A 16,856-nucleotide genomic window follows, 5' to 3' on the forward strand; every position below is an offset into this window, starting at 1 on the left:
AGCAGAAATCATCTTGACATGTTTTGCCTTGGAGCCTTCAATTCTGGACATTTGGGGACAGAATACCATTAGGGGATGATGGTGGGTAGTATTTAATCCAGTCTTTCCCAAAGTAGGATTACCTATGTTGTAAACACGATATAGCTATGTAGATGCAGCAGGGCTTATAGAAAGGTCAGCTAGTAATAGAGGGAAGAAGGACACTGTTTTCTATGTCTTTGCAGGATCCAGCCCTCTGATTAAGATAGAATTAAAGGGATCTTCTCTGGGCTATTAATCTTTAAATGACATTGATTACAGAGTTGCCCTGCCTTTTCCGTATCTGAGCAACTCCTTGGCAAGGCCATAATTTAGACAGATAATACAGTGATTCCCCAGGTATCCTCCTGCAGATAGACTGTACGTTAAAATCTATTTTTAGGTATTAAGATGCCTGATTGACTCAAAATGTATCTTAAGGCTGCATGTTTTTCTATATAGGTTTCTGAGAGCTTTTGGGTATTAGCAGTGGTGGGATTCTACCGGTTCACACCGGTTCGGTAGAACCGGTTGTTAAGTAGTTAAGCAGTTCGGAGAACCGGTTGTTAAAAGAAATCTCCTTTTGTTTTTTTCCACTTTACAGGGTTAATCCTGTAAGGAATTACAACATTCTGTATTGTTTCCTAGCCTAATCTTTATTGCCCTACTTAGGAAACTCCCTCTCCGGCAGTATGCCTAGACTTACTGGGGAGTAAGGATGGGGAGAAATAGGCTCAGACTCAACCCCTCCAAGACCGAGTGGCTATGGTTCCCGGCGCCGCAATATAGTCAGCTGGTGCCATCGCTGACTATTGGGGGTGAGTCTTTACCCCCCACAGAGAGGGCCCGCAATCTGGGCGTCCTCTTGGACGCACGGCTGTCTTTAGAAGAATATATGACGGCCGTGGCCAGGAGGGCTTTTTATCAGGTTCACCTGATCTGCCAGTTGCAGCCCTTTCTGGACCCCGACGCCTTGCGCACAGTCACTCACGCCCTTGTCACCTCCCGACTGGACTACTGCAATGCTCTCTACATGGGGCTCCCCTTGAAAAGCACCCGGAGGCTCCAACTGGTCCAGAATGCAGCCACATGGGTGGTTATGGGCGCAACTTGTGCCCACGTGACACCCCTCCTGCGCGAGCTGCACTGGCTCCCAGTGGTCTTCCGGGTGCAATTTAAGGTGTTGGTTACCACCTTTAAAGCACTCCATGGCATTGGACCTGGATACCTTCGAGACCGTCTTCTGCCACCAGTAGCCTCCCACCGGCCAGTTCACTCCCACAGAGAGGGTCTCCTCACGGTGCCATCGGCCAAATTATGTCAGCTGGCAACACCCAGGGGGAGGGCCTTCTCTGTGGGAGCCCCTGCCCTTTGGAATGAACTGCCCCCAGAAATTCGTAAAATCTCTGATCTCCGTGTATTTCGCTGTGCCCTCAAAACCATGTTGTTCCGCCAGGCTGGGCTATCAATGTAAAGATTTTAATTGGTTTTAAATGGGATTTTAAATTTGGGGTTTTATAAATTGGGCCTATTATTTAATAATTTCTTATTCCCTAATATTAATTTACCAATGAAATGGCTCAAGCCTCCCTTGCATTATGCTGAATAGGCCTGTTTCTCAAATACAAAGCAACTATTGCAAAGATACATTGTTAGCAGGGATAGCGATCCCTTTAAATGTGTCTCCACCAGGGTGGGTTCTACTTACCTTTACTACCAGTTCGCAGCGGGGCCGCTCACACACTCTCGCTTCGCTCACACACACACACACACACACGCTCTTCTGTGCAAGCGCAGAAGCTTCTGTGCATGCGCAGAAGTGTTTTAATGATGTTGGGGTCGGTGGGCGGAGCCTCCCGCCGGTTTTACTACCAGTTCTATAGAACCGGTGCAAAGTGTGTGGTTGTTTAAGTGGCAACAAGTTTCACTGAAATAATCAAAACTTTTTCACCTAACATGTAGCTTCAGAGTGAAATATGATCTTCAAGACACAATTCTGATGAAACACTATGAAATAAAATTAACCCTCTGTTTCAGCTACAAATACCCTTGTTTTCTGCAGGCACAGCAAAGCAATCAAAAAAGGATGTTGTTCCTAATCTCCATGAAAAATAATTCTATAAATCCTTTCATAAGTATAATTATATGTTTCCTCTCTAGTTATTGTTCAAATGGTTTGTTATTTTGACATAGTAGCGTGCAAGCCTTCCTGAAATTAATAACAACAATGAGCTTTTAGGATGCCCTGCATTACAGCTGACATTACTCGTTTATATGATGACATTAACTGCGTGCAAATGAATTCTCTTGTACATTTTGTGCCATTACTGCTGCTGTCTTTCCACTCATTCGTAGTACTTTTTGTCCCCAATGAATGTGCAGTAGCACTGCAGCAGTGATTCTGCAGCAAAGCACTAGCAAGGCAGAAGAAAATATAGCAATCCCAGTGCTGCCAAATCACCTAGCAGGATGATGGATGGATGGATGGCTGATGAGTAGGTGGGTGATGGGGTTAATATTGACCCCAGAAAATGAGATCCTGATTCTGAAGAATGTAATAAGAAGCTCTGTGTAACTACAAAATCTCAATTAACTACCTGTACTTTTGCCATTTTAATGAAGCATTACAATGCCAGGTATTTAACTATTATTATAAATACTAAAAAAAAAAAAAACTTTCCTTAAGCTACAGCAGTAGGCCCTCTAATATCATGCCTATATCTCAGGCAACATAAAATTTAATACTGAGTATTCAGTTACATACAGTACAATGCTATTCTTTGCTTTTGTTGATCTGTAGCGCAGATCCGGGAGCATACTGGATAATTGGTGTGAAATGCTGTTAAGCATTCTAACAAAAGATACTCATTCTGTCCTTCTCCCAGTAAAGTTATCTATCAAGATAACCACATTTAATTTATCCAATCATCAGACCAGTGCTTCTGTTGCTTTTTAGCCTGCAAATAAGTTTTTGCCTATTAATGAGTTTTGTGCATCGATTACCTCTGATTATTTTGGTTCTCTCACATTTTTTCCCCACCAAATAAGAGGGGTTATGGACCAATAGTTGACGGTTACCTCTGTGAATTTATGTACCCCTTGTGGTATGCAGAAAATAAACAAGAGCCCAGACCAGAATCTAAACTGGACTAGATTTTGATAATGAGTATCCTTCAAGAATACTTATATATCATTACTATCCTTTTTATCACTATATTATAAGGACATAAGCAGTGCCCTGGACCAGGCCCATCCCTTTTTGTCCAGCAGTCTGTTTTCACTGTGACCAACCAACTGCACAGAGAAGGGTCCTAGTCTCCCAGCAGCTGGCCTTCAGAGGCGGGAATGGGACAACCTGCCATAGCCAACTCACTGCAGCAAACTCACTGTGGCCAATTCGCCACAGCCAACTCACCACGGGTATCTTGGCGCAGGATAACTCGCCATGGCCAACTCACTGCGAGACAATTCATTGTGGGACACTTTGACAATTCTATTCAATTATTTAAAATCAATAAAAATTATTTCATTTTTTTCCATCCACATTTCATTCTGCCCCGCCTTTTACATCCTTTCTTTAATTATAGTGTTCCACCATTTCTTTGATACTAGTTTAACTCTTGTCCTGCAGTGAGTTGTCTTGTGGCAAGATGGCCGTGGCGAGTTGTCCTGCAGCGAGTTGGCCATGGTAAGTTGGCCGTGGCGAATTGTCATAGATCCTTCAGAGGCAGCCATCAAGGCTGACGGACATCACTCCCCATGAATTGGTCCAACTTTGATTCTTCCGGGATTCACTTTTGTTAGTTGATCAGGACTAAATGATCTTCTAATGGGCAATGAGCTAGGTCAAGAATGTTCCCCCCCCCCAGAAGAATTATATTATTATTTCATTTAGGTTAGCATTAACCTCTCACTTACCCCATTTATATCCACCAGCTAACTAAAATTAGCCATGATAGGTGAGGTAAATCAAGAGTTCAAATAGGGTAATTCTCCTCAAACATCTTGGTCACACCCTCAGCCTGTACCTATCAAACTGGACAAATTATATTCTTGTTCAGATGCATTGTACATCTGTAAGCAGTTTAGAATGTTATGTTTTATTCATGAGGATAGGCCTCTGTCTTAGCTTTAAGAACAGCAGCTCATTATCTAAATTGCCGCTGTAATCAATCTTTCCAGCTAATCTCATAATCATAAATCCAGTCCCAAGTTTAGAACAGAAAAGTAAACTCACTGTTGAACGGGACTAAAGGTACAAAGTCAAATATCAAGGATGTTCCTATGGCAAGAGGTTGGTCCAATGAGAGTCACAAATTAATATTGCTATAACAAGTTATTCCCTTAATAACAAGTATTAGAGACCCTTATAGAAAATAGCAAATATGCAATACTATTATGCACCTCAAAAATATGATTGCATCCATTATTGGAGCAACTTGAAAGAGGCGGTGGTGAGGCCTCTCCTCAAGAAGCCGTCTCTGGATCCGGCAATATTGGCCAACTATCGTCCTGTCTCCAACCTTCGCTTTATGGCGAAGGTTGTTGAGAGTGTGGTCGCGTGACAGTTTCCACAATTCCTGGAGGAAACATCTTATCTAGATCCGTTCCAGTCGGGTTTCAGGTCTGGGCACAGCACGGAAACGGCATTGGTCGCGTTGGTTGATGATCTCTGGAGGGCTCGGGACAGGGGTTGCTCCTCTGTTCTGGTCCTGTTAGACCCCTCAGCGGCTTTTGATACCATCGACCATGGTATCATGCTGCACCGGCTGGAAGAGTTGGGGGTGGGAGGCACCGTATTGCGGTGGTTCTCCTCCTTTCTCTCCGACCGGTCACAGTTTGTGTTGGCAGGGGGGCAGAGGTCGACCTCGAGGCCTCTCGTCTGTGGAGTGCCGCAGGGATCGGTCCTCTCGCCCCTTCTGTTCAACATTTATGTGAAGCCGCTGGGCGAAATCATCCGTGGCTTCGGGGTGAGATACCATCAGTACGCTGATGACACCCAGCTGTACATCTCCACCCCAGGCCACTCCAACGATGCCCTTGAAGTGATGTCTCAGTGCCTGGAGGCTGTGCGGATCCGGATGGGGAGGAACAGGCTCAAGCTCAACCCTTCCAAGACTGAGTGGCTGTGGCTCCCGGCATCCCGATATAGTCAGTTGACTCCATCACTGACTATTGGGGGCGAGTCCTTGGCCCCCACAGAAAGGGCTCGCAATCTGGGAGTCCTCCTGGATATGCAGCTGTCCTTGGAGGAACATCTGACGGCTGTAACCAGGGGGAACTTTTATCAGGTTCGCCTGATTCGCCAGTTGCGGCCCTTTCTTGATCGGGATTCCCTGTGCACAGTCACTCATGCCCTCGTTACCTCTTGCCTTGACTACTGCAATGCTCTCTACATGGGGCTCCCCTTGAGGGGCACCCGGGGGCTCCAGCTGGTCCAGAATGCAGCAGCGCGGGTAGTGATGGGAGCAGCATGGCGCTCCCATGTAACACCGCTCCTGCGCGAGCTGCACTGGCTCCCGGTGGTCTTCCGAGTGCACTTCAAGGTGTTGGTTATCACCTTTAAAGCGCTCCATGGCATAGGGCCTAGCTATCTTCGAGACCGCCTGCTGCTACCGACGACCTCCCAGCGACCCGTGCGCTCCCACAGAGAGGGCCTCCTCAGGGTGCCATCAGCCAAACAATGTAGGCTGGTGACCCCCAGGGGGAGAGCCTTCTCTGTGGGGGCACCTACCCTCTGGAATCAGCTGCCCCCAGAGATAAGGAGAATCCAAGACCTCAGTGCCTTCCCCCGTGCCCTTAAAACCCACTTTTTCCAGCAAGCCGGGCTGGCTTAGGAAGAAATTTTTTAAATTTTTTAAATGTTTAATTGGTTTGTGGTTTTTAAAATTTTTGGGCCAAATTTATATAGATTTTAATTGTTTTTAATATTTGTATTTCATGTTTTTAATTCTGGCTGTGCACCGCCCTGAGTCCTCAAGGAGAAGGGCGGTATATAAATTGAAAATAAACAAACAAACAAACAAACAAACAAACAAACAAACAAACTTATTAATAACTGTAATGTCACCATGTGTTCCAAAAGAACCAAAATGAATACCAATTATTTTTTCTTATTTTATTTGGTCCTCTTCTTCCCCCACATATTTTATCAAGGATATTTGAAGAGTATTGCGATTTGTGCATGATCACACATTTTACATATAAAATCAGATGTAAAGAATTTTTCAATTGCTTGCATCTATCACAAATAGCCATGCTTATGAGCCGCGATGGCGCAGTGGTTAGAGTGTAGTACTGCAGGCTGCTTCTGCTGCCTGCTGGCTGCCTGCAATTTGGCAGTTCAAATCTCACCAGGCTCAAGGTTGACTCAGCCTTCCATCCTTCTGAGGTGGGTAAAATGAGGACCCAAATTGTTGGGGGCAATATGCTGACTCTGTAAACCACTTAGAGAGGGCTGTAAAGCACTGTGAAGCGGTATACAAGTCTGAGTGCTATTGCTATTGCTATTATTAATTTATGTTAGATTTTGAGCAATATTGTTTATAAATTTTTGCCCAGAGGTTAATACAAAGGTAGCTGTGTCATAGAACCAAGAAAGCTTTATTGTTATGTGCATGAAAAGTTTTAATTAGTTGAAGGATTTCCATATAGTATGTGTGTGTTATGAATTTGGCTTCCATTGACTTCTGGCTATAATTCATAAATTGTAGTTTTTAATCCTGAAAGACATTCAGTGATGGAATATTAAGGCTCTGTGCTGGAGTTATGCTACAATGCAAGAGCTTGACAATGTTGTGGGATAAGATAAATGAACTAAAAGTCAACAGTAAAGCTAAAAGGTCGATAAAAGAGCCAATCAAAACATACTAGAATGAGGATTGGTATTGCTCAACAAAGAATCCCAATCAGAAAAGGCGCCTTTTCTTTTCATTTTGTGATATAGAAAGGCAATCTTTAGTTTGTGGTCATACAATATTTTTGAGGAACCTGAGGGCCACAGTAGAAAAAGCAGTATCGCAAGATGGGTTGAGCTAACTATTTCCATTGCTTTAGAGGGGCTCTCCAATAAATTCTCTTAAATATGTGTTAGAATTTTCACCGCATTCTTAAAGTATTGTCGGACTCAAAAAGTTGTGCCATCAATTTTCCATAAGTTTCTGCTTAAAGAAGACTCTGGGGCCATGAAAAACGGGCATAGAGCCTCAGGCTGCCTTTCCTCGGTCAAGGAGAATCTAGCGGTCAAACGAGAGTAGTGAGAAATTGTGTGGTCATGATTATTATATATTTGTATCTGTACTAAAGTGGAAGTTACTCTTCTACTTTTTTCATATATTTTTTCTTTTCAGGTTATACTTAAAATTCTTTTTCTCACTTCTCTCTTTTTCTAACTTTTCTATTATTCTGTGCTTTATCAGTTTTTGAAACTCTATAAATGTATGTGTACGTAAGAGAGATTGTGTGGTCATGACGCATCATTAGAAGAGAAATAGGGAGCTGGTTAGTAGTTGCTTGAGCAAGGAAAGCAAATGCTGGACACGCACAGAATTTATTCACTCCTGTCCCTGAAGTTCTCAGGGACACAGCTTTAAAACAAAATCCATCCCCTTTGAAGCTTTGATCATTCACACCATTAAATCAAGTTATAAAGTCCAAATAAAGAGATAAGACAGAGAAGTATGACAAGGCTGTATATTTTCCCCCTATTTATTCAACCTGAATGCTAAATATATATTAAGGAAGATGACTGTGGTTTATAAAATTGGAAGGAGAAACATCAATAATCTGCACTATGCTGATGACGCTATTCTGATAGCTGAAAATGTTAAGGATCTGCAAGCTTGAGTAATGAAACTCAAAGAGTACAGTGGGGAAAAAAAAGGGGGGGGACTAAAATTGAATGTAAAGAAGGCCAACTAATGATAATAGGTAGAACAACCAGCCTTAGAATTGACTATAAAGATATTGAAGTGATGGATAGTTACTGCATTTTAGAATGAACTATCAACAGTAAAGGAATAAGCAGTCAAGATCCATCCATGATGGATCTGCACCTACAAAGATCAGAAGTAGGCAAGTAATGGCATTTCCATATGGAAGTGAAAGCTATACTTTGAAGGAGCAGGTTAGGGAAAGTATTGATGCTTCTGAATTTGGTTGGTGAAGAATCCTGTGAATACCAAGAAAACAAACAAATGGATCATTGAGCAGATCAATCTAGAGGAACAAGTGACCAGGCTTAAGGTATCCTAGTTCAGACACATAATATGAAGACTTAGTTCTCCAGAGAAGGCTTGAATTCTGGGAGAGGTGGAAAGAAAGAGAAGACAATGACCAGCAGTAAGGTGGACAGATAGTTTACAGTAGCCATGTGTGCATCATTGGAACACCTGAAAAACTGAATTAAGAGCAGAATCACCCTGGAAAAACTTTATCCATGTGGTGTCCAAGAGTTGACCACAACTTGATGGCACATCATGCTGTTCCCCTTCCCACACAAATCCTGGCACTTCTATTGGCCACATTTTCTGCCTGGAAGTGAGCTGGTTTGAAGCTCTGTTGAAGGGTGGGGGAATTTTTATAGGCCTCAGTACAGAAGTCCATGATGCCAAGCGCCAGGAAAATTGGGAGATCCAGACAGTTCAAATGTTTATTATAAGCTTAAGCTCTCTACAAGAATCTGAACTACTAACAGCCAAGGGAAACTAGCGGGAGATGAGAATAGAAGGAATTCAAGGTGGGCTCGACTTAGATCTCTTGTGGGCACGAAGGGACTCATGACTGATGATGCATTTGACACCTCCCTCGGGTTCAGCATGATCATCTCGTATACATATGATCGATTTTCTTTAGTTTTCTCTCTGTCATCAGCTTATCTGCAGTCATCCTTCTTTAACAGGAAACTTTTAGCTCAGCAAACACTGAGTTTTTTGTTCATTTTTCTCCAGTGGTGAGGTTTATTCTCAAGGAGGCTGGTGTTTTTCTTTCATCACAGACTGCTGCATGCATAGTGGAGGATTTGTGGTTTCAGGCTCGGTAGCACACATTCCCTTTTCTCACAGCTTTTCTAAAAGTTGCTTGTGTGCCAGGAATTGATTAGGGAAACGTTCTCTGTTTTACTCCCAGTACAACCATAGCTGCTGTCAGTGATTTGCATATTTTTCTAAAAAATTATATCGTTAATTTTTATGATTCTTTGGCCAATTTTTTTCACAGTGAAAATTATAACATCTGCATAATTCTAGAGAAATCAGGGTTGGAGTCCTTGTTGAAGTGGGGTTATAGGAAAGAAAATAGCAGGCTAAAAAAAATCAGCCTGATTTTTGTGTAATTCATTATAGCTGCCCAGAATTGTCTTAATTACCAACAGTGTTGCAAGCAATTGAGATGCAGCTGAACTATTTCTGCAGTGCTAATGATAGCAATAGCACTTAGATTTCTGTACCGCCACATAATGCTTTACAGCGCTCTGGGTGATTTTACAATGTCAGCATATTGCCCCCGATCATCTGGGTCCTCATTTTACTGACCTCGGAAGGATGGAAGGCTGAGTCAACCTTGAGCCCTGTCAGGATCGAACTCCAGGCTATGGGCAGAGTTAGCCTGCAATACTGCATTCTAACCATGGCGCCACCTAATGGTAACAGAAAACAGTTCTCTCAAGGTCATCCAAGGTATTGAGAGCAGGATTTACACCCCGCAGGATCAGGGCAGACATGGTCCCTTGGAGTGAAAGCAGTGGTGGATTTCAAAATTTTTTACTACCGGTTCTGTTGGTGTGGCTTGATGGGTGTGGCATGGCTTGGTAGGCGTGACTTGGTGGGCATGGCAGGGGAAGGATACTGTAAAATCTCCATTCGCACCCCACTCCAGGGGAAGGATACTATAAAATCTCCATTCCCTCCCCACTCCAAAGGAAGGATACTATAAAATCTCCATTCCTGCCCCAATCCAGGGGAAGGTTACTGCAAAACCCCCTTTTCCTCCTGATCAGCTGGGACTTGGGAGGCAGAGAATAGATGGGGGTAGGGCCAGTCAGAATTTTTACTACCAGTTCTCCGAACTACTCAAAATTTCCACTACCGGTTCTCCAGAACTGGTCAGAACCTGCTGAAACCCACCTCTGAGTGAAAGGGTCCTCCTTCCAGCTTTCTACTCAGCTTCTCTTCTCTCATGGAGCTTAATGCTTTCCTCTGCAGTGAGGGAATAATGGCTCCCATCAACTCTCCATGGAGAAGACAACATTTTTCTGCATTCGTGTGTTAAGTGCTTAGATATATTTGTGTGTACCTGCTCTTCAGCACATATTTGGCTGTCTAACCTTGTGCGCACTGAGTTACACATGCATCTCTGTGTGTATAAGTGGGTGTACTGTCGTATCAGGTCTAGGCTAAATACGTTCATATTTCCTACCACTCTATAGGATGAGTCAGGCAAGGATTAATTCCCATCTGGTGTTTCAGGATTGTTTCAGACACCCCTTAAACAATTATCCTGGAAATATCACAGAATGCCCAGATAAAAAAACAATCCTGTTTTTTCTGACAGGTACTCCTATATAATGAATATTATTACAAGGATGCTATTTTCTATTTTAATTTAATGTATATACTGAGATTTTCCATTTCCATATATTTACAGCCTCGACAAAGATTCCTTATTCTCCAAACTAATTCTGCCCATATTGTTAAGACATATGTGCTAGTCGTTCCCAACTCTAGGGGGCGGTGCTCATCTCTGTTTCTAAGCCGAACAGCCAGCTGTTACCTTCCCACCAAGGTGGTCTCTATTTTTCTACTTGCATTTTTACATGCTTTTGAACTGCTAGGTTGGCAGAAGCTGGGACAAGTAACGGGAGCTCATTCCATTAAGCGGCACTAGGGATTCAAACCGCTGAATTGCTGACCTTTCTGATCGACAAGTTCAGCATCTTAGCCACTGAGCCACCGCATCTCCATATTATTATGAGTCCTCTTATACCAGGAACTGTATTTCATAGCACCTGAAAGTACTTCCTTTAACTCTCTCTTATAGTCTGGCTCAATATCAACATCTCTATACTGATTGTTATATCAGTGTTCCAACCTGCACTTTGTATACTACTAAAACTCTGATTCTTGGAAAGCACCTCTAAAAATACCCGAAATAGGCAGGCATACATCAAAGCATTGCAACTACTTTATTTGTCTACACTGCTTTGCACAGAAACGTTTTATAAACATACATGATGGTGAATAAAGAGGAGGAAGGAGTATGGTGTATGTTCCCTGTGAGTTATTTATAATAAATGTGGAGTAAAAATCAACTATTTTTTTTTCTTTTTTACCTTTTGTTGCAGAAAGTTAGTGAAAAAGTTGGTGGAGCGGAAGGAACCAAGCTAGATGAGGACTTCAAAGAAATGGAAAGGGTGAGTCTGGGAGTTAATTGCTCTGGTATCATTTACTGCAGCATTCCCCGAGTGGATTTTTATATATTTTGTCAAACAACATAACATTTGGATGTTACAATTTTCTAGGTTGCTTATTTAGAGCTAGACAACATAATTAGTATAACTGGTACTATTTAGATCAGATCAGCTCTATCATCTAGAGCAGGGGTGTCAAACTCGATTTCATTGAGGGCCGCATCAGAGTTGTGTTTGACCTCGGGGGTAGGGGGGCGGTGTGGATGTGGCCAGGATAGGTGTGGCCAGCTTGACATCACTTATGTTGGAGGCGCCTGTGGTGGCCTGAGCGCTCTGCCAGGGAAAACAGAGCTCGGGGGGGGCGCACGTGCGGCTCTTTCAGGCTCTGTTTTTGGCTGTGATGGCCTCCTGCAACCCTCTGCCAGTGAAAACGAAGCTCGGGAGCTCCGTTTTCTCTTTTACTTTTATTTACTTTTATTTGATTTGTATACCGCCCTACTCCTGAAGGACTCAGGGCGGTATCTGACAGAAGCACCACGGGCCAGTCCTTCACTGTTTCCACGGCGGCCCCGTGGGCCAGATCTAAGCACCCCATGGGCCAGATCTGGCCCTGGGCCTTGAGTTTGACACCCCTGATCTAGAGTGAAGTTTTATCAACTTCTTATTGTGTTTGGGCCTCATCCCTCAATTCCCACACTGCTGCATTTTGGAAGTTACAGTCCCGCTATATTAGGTAGGAGAAGATTTACCGTATCTAAAAGTTCAAGAGATGATTGGGAAAGGAGCATCCAGACTTGCCAGCAGTTGCCCATACTTCTTGTCTGCGTGACACCTACTTTAAATAAAATGGTGGGCTGTCAAGTGGTTCTTGCACTGATAGGAGGAAATTATTGGGTACGTCATGTTCTAATAAACTGTGCCAAACTTCAGAGGGAGAAGCAAAGCAATGATTCAAGGAATACTTCCTCCATGAATGGAAATTGCAAGGCCAGGTGCATAGCAAATTGAAGATGGAAGAATCCTATTACCATCCTCCTTGGAAAATATACCTTATTCTAATAAAAGGTTTGATTGTTCTTAGCGATCTTGGGGAGGATGTCTGTTCTCCTACCTTGCAATGAAGACTTGGGAAATAACAGTCCAAGAATGTTCAACAACAATAAGATGACCAGATTTTGGAGAGGTGGGGGTGAACAGGACATCTGCACTTTGAATAGTTCTGTTCAAGAATTACAGTCACATACAATATTCAGATTTGGAAGTTATACCCAGAAATATAATGGATTCCTCAAACTCCATCTACAAAACCTGTGCGTATAGAGGTGAACAAAAATATATGAAAACTATTATTGCAAAACCAGTGTAGACATGGCATGGCACGTTTTTAGAAATAGAGAGCTTTTTTCCCCACTAGGACAGTGGTGAGTTTCTATCGGTTCGCCCTGGTTCAGGCGAACTGGTAGTGGCGGCGGTGGGAGGCTCCGCCCACAGGCCTGGACTTGAGCGTGCACATGCGCGCACTCACAGTTCCGAGCCAGTAGCGAAGGTAAGTGAAACCCACTACTGCACTAGGAGCAAAACTCTCAATTGATCACATGAGCCTTCTCCCAGCTGCCTTTTGCGCTTTTCATAAATACTTATGAAATGAAAATATGTATTTAAATCACAATGGTTTGGACACTGTTTTATAGCATGATGTTCTAAAGCTCTATGGATGGAACTTGCTGTTGGAATCTTTTTAATTTCCTCTGGGGCCCGCTACTTTATAGCTGTGGTTGGAATCTCTTAAACTAAAATGCCTCTTGCATTTTAAACAGGTGATTATAGGGTACATCTCCATATTGCCTTTTGTTCTTACTCAGTCTTCATACAATCAATAGCACTGAGAAGTATAACCTTGAAGGGATACATGTTCACAGTCTCCTTATGCAAGTGGGTGATTCTTGGCTTAACCTAATTTACAGAATGATTGCAAGTATTTAGCAGATGTGATAGTTTATGTCTCTTTGAATAAGGTGGGAATGTATCAGTGGTGAAATGTAAAATTTGTTACTATTGGTTCTGTGGGCGTGGCTTGGTGGTGGTGGTGGTAATGTGACTGGGTGGGCGTGGCCAGCTTTTTTTTTTTTTTTTTACTTTTAAAAGCATTTTTTCGGCCGAAGAGGTTGTGGAAAAAATGCTTTTATAAGTTAAAAAAAAAAAGCCTCTGATTATCGCACGGTTCAGCTGGGCATGGTGGGTGGGGGGCACAGGGATTTTTGCTACCGGTTTTCTGAACCACCCGCCGCCATCACTACCGGATCAGGCGATCTGATCCGAACCGGGAGCATTTCACCTCTGGAATGTATGCGTGTGTATACACATACACACTTACTTACTCCTAATAAATAATTGGTGGTTTCATATAAAGAGATATAATAAATCAATTAATGAGGCACTATCCCATTTCATTAAAGGTAATTCTTGCCCGAATCTAGCCAGAAAGCTACAGCAGAATCCGCACTTTGAAGCTGCTCTTATTAAGCTTTTCCTGCTTCTGATTTTATGGTCAAGGCCTTTCCATTTTATGCTGATGCTTGGAGACCTCAATTAGGCCAGTCCTTGTCGATGCTAAGCATTGTAATGACGTGTAATAAACTTTAATTATTCCCCAGGCTCCCAAAGAGCTTCTTGTCATCTGGCAACAAGCAGGTGGGTGAACAAACAAAAGGTGGGCGTGCAGCGGAAATTAATAATGTGAGAGAATATCTGTGTGTGTGCAGCAGTGCAGCTGCACATCAAAAGAAGTGACTAGAGATGTCATTAATGGGGTTAGCCAAGCAAGAGCATTAGGGCTGTTTTCAGTTCTCTGTCCAAATCGTCAGCAGCTCACCCGCACCCCTCCCCACATATCTCACTTCTGGATGCCTGGGGAAATCAATCTGAAATATTAACCGAGTAGATGCATTTTTAATGGAGGAGTGGGCTTCAAAGGATAGAAAATGAGCATGGTTTCAAGTTGCTGGTGGTTAGGGTGGCACGGTCAGCCTGAAACATGGCTACTGGGAAGGGAAGGGAAGGGAAGGGAAGGGAGGAAGGAAGGAAGGAAGGAAGGAAGGAAGGAAGGAAGGAAGGAAGGAAGGAAGGAAGGAAGGAAGGAAGAAGGACCTTTACTTCTTATGCTTGCTCCATAAAATGGAGAAGCTTTAGCCTGTTCTGTGTTTCAAAATATAATAGAAACCTTAGCAGATGGAAGAGGGGAGGGGAGAAGGAAGGGGTCCCTCATTTTCTTTGCTAGTAACTCAGAATAATGATGTCCCAAATGTCCTATTACTGTGAAAGGAAGGTAATTTAAACCAAGCCCTCACAAAAATCAAAGCAGCAAAATGCGTATCTATAGACACACATACCTGCACATGTGCACGTGGAGAGAGAGAGAGAGAGAGAGAGAGAGAGAGAGAGAGAGAGAGAGAGAGAGAGAGATTAAAATCCTGTGTGATAGCAACAGCAATAGCACTTAGACTTACTGGTATATACTGCTTTACAGTGCTTTACACCCTCTCTAAGTGGTTTAGAGTGTCATCCTATTGCCCCAAACAATCTGGATCCTCATTTTACCCACCTTGGAAGGATGGAAGGCTGAGACAACCTTGAGCCTGGTGAGATTTGAACTGCCAAATTACAGGCAGCCAGCAGTTAGCAAAAGTAACCTGCAGTACTGCACTCTAACCACTGCGCCATTGTGCACCACCCTGGCTCTTAAATGCTATTGCTAAGTGCTATTGCTATTCCATTTCCCCCACAATAACCACCCTGTGAGGTGGTTGGGCTGAGAAGACTGACCCAAAGACATTTAGATGACTTTCATGCTTAAGGTCGGACTTGAACTCCCAATCTCCTGGTTTCTAGCCTGGGTCTTAACTACTTAACCAAAGAGGCTCAGACTCTACTTTTCAATTTCAAAAGTTTCAGCTTCAGTTGAAGTTGGCAATGCCAGGGTGATAAAATGGGGAAGGTGGGCATTGTATAGGACTTCTATCTCTATGTGTGTTTGCTTGTGTGTGTTTGTGTGTCTGTCTGTATGTATGTATGCAGATTTTATTTTGACTATTGTGGTTAATTTATTTTTGACATTCTGAGTTGCTTAAAATTTGAATCAGTAATATAAATAAGTAAGCAAATTGTGCCTCCTGCCCAAAAGCAGGCCAAGAATTAAAAAATAATAATAATAATCAACTGAAACTATCAAAAACTATTACCCATAAAGTGCCCCTTTATAAAATCAGTTAGTCTTCCATCTGCATCCAATCAATCTTTCTCAGCTGTATACCTACAGACCATGGCCCTTCCTTTCATGGAAAAAGCAGAAAAAAAGAGAATGGGGGAAGTGGGATGAAGGCCTTAGAACCAGGGCAATGATCATGCAATAGGGAAAGAAGAGAGCCAAAAAGGAAGGAAGGAAGGAAGGAAGGAAGGAAGGAAGGAAGGAAGGAAGGAAGGAAGGATACTCCCCACCAGCTTCACACAAAGGAACTCAAGGGCAGAAGTTGGCAGGAAGTTGCTTCCACTCTCATTTCTTTTTTTGTCCACCTGTTTCTGTGTTTGGGTAAAGAAGTATCTCTGAAACGATGGCACAATAGGACACCAAGGGGCTCTGCTCTGTAATATTGAGATGTGGAAGAAGAAATAACAAGGGTGTTGAATTTATTTTTTCCATTCTTATTTGGGGAATCTTTCCTTCCCTTTCATTTTGTAATTGCAGAAAGTGGATGTCACCAGTAGGGCTGTGATGGAAATAATGGCGAAGACAATTGAATATCTTCAACCCAATCCAGGTATGTCTACTTCAATTTGAATCAGAGAATATTTGAATTTATAGAGCATTTCAGATAGGTTACAAAGAATATGTTACAAAGAACTTGACTCATTTTACACACACACACACACACACACACACACACACACACACAGGGTGGGGTGGCAGAATGCAGCACAGGCTCTCTCCTGCATGAGTTTTCTAAATTCTTTTTTTTTTTATTGAAAAAGTTTTCAAATACAAATTTTTCCCCCTTTTTTCCTTCCCCCCTCCTCCCTAACCCCCCCTCGCCACCCATCCCCCCCCTGTGACTTCTTCACACCAAAAACCTAATTCATAACAGATTACATAATATTTTACCATCTCCTTACTCCCTCCTCTATATACTGACCCTTACTTACTAAAAATATTATTGATATTGTTACTTTCCCCTTTTACCATACATTTCAAAAAAAAGCAGTCTGCTATAACATTGTATGATAACTTCTAATTTAGCATAATATTATTATAACTCCCAATTTAGCAATAATCTGCCCTTTTTGTCCTCCCCAAAACTTATATCTATATATTATTACAACATTTCAAAGCAACCTTCCACTTTAAGACTATATAATAAATCCTACTTTAACATTTATTCTT

At 42.6% G+C, this 16,856-nt stretch overlaps 1 protein-coding gene across 2 annotated transcripts in view; it reads left to right on the forward strand.

Annotated features, from left to right (window-relative positions):
• The window catches only part of SH3GL2 (SH3 domain containing GRB2 like 2, endophilin A1), a 92,751-nt gene that overhangs the window by 49,115 nt on the left and 26,780 nt on the right, over nt 1-16,856 (forward strand). For both annotated transcript variants that reach the window (XM_087886304.1, XM_060690451.2), the window contains exons 2-3: nt 11,357-11,425; nt 16,164-16,236. In XM_087886304.1, the coding sequence (XP_087742430.1) occupies nt 11,417-11,425; nt 16,164-16,236 (82 nt within the window). In that variant the 5' untranslated portion in view covers nt 11,357-11,416. The remainder of the gene's footprint in view (nt 1-11,356; nt 11,426-16,163; nt 16,237-16,856) is intronic.

Source organism: Pantherophis guttatus, chromosome 2 (genome assembly GCF_059756535.1).
Source record: "Pantherophis guttatus breed Tessera chromosome 2, ASM5975653v1, whole genome shotgun sequence".
Classification (NCBI taxonomy): domain Eukaryota; kingdom Metazoa; phylum Chordata; class Lepidosauria; order Squamata; family Colubridae; genus Pantherophis; species Pantherophis guttatus.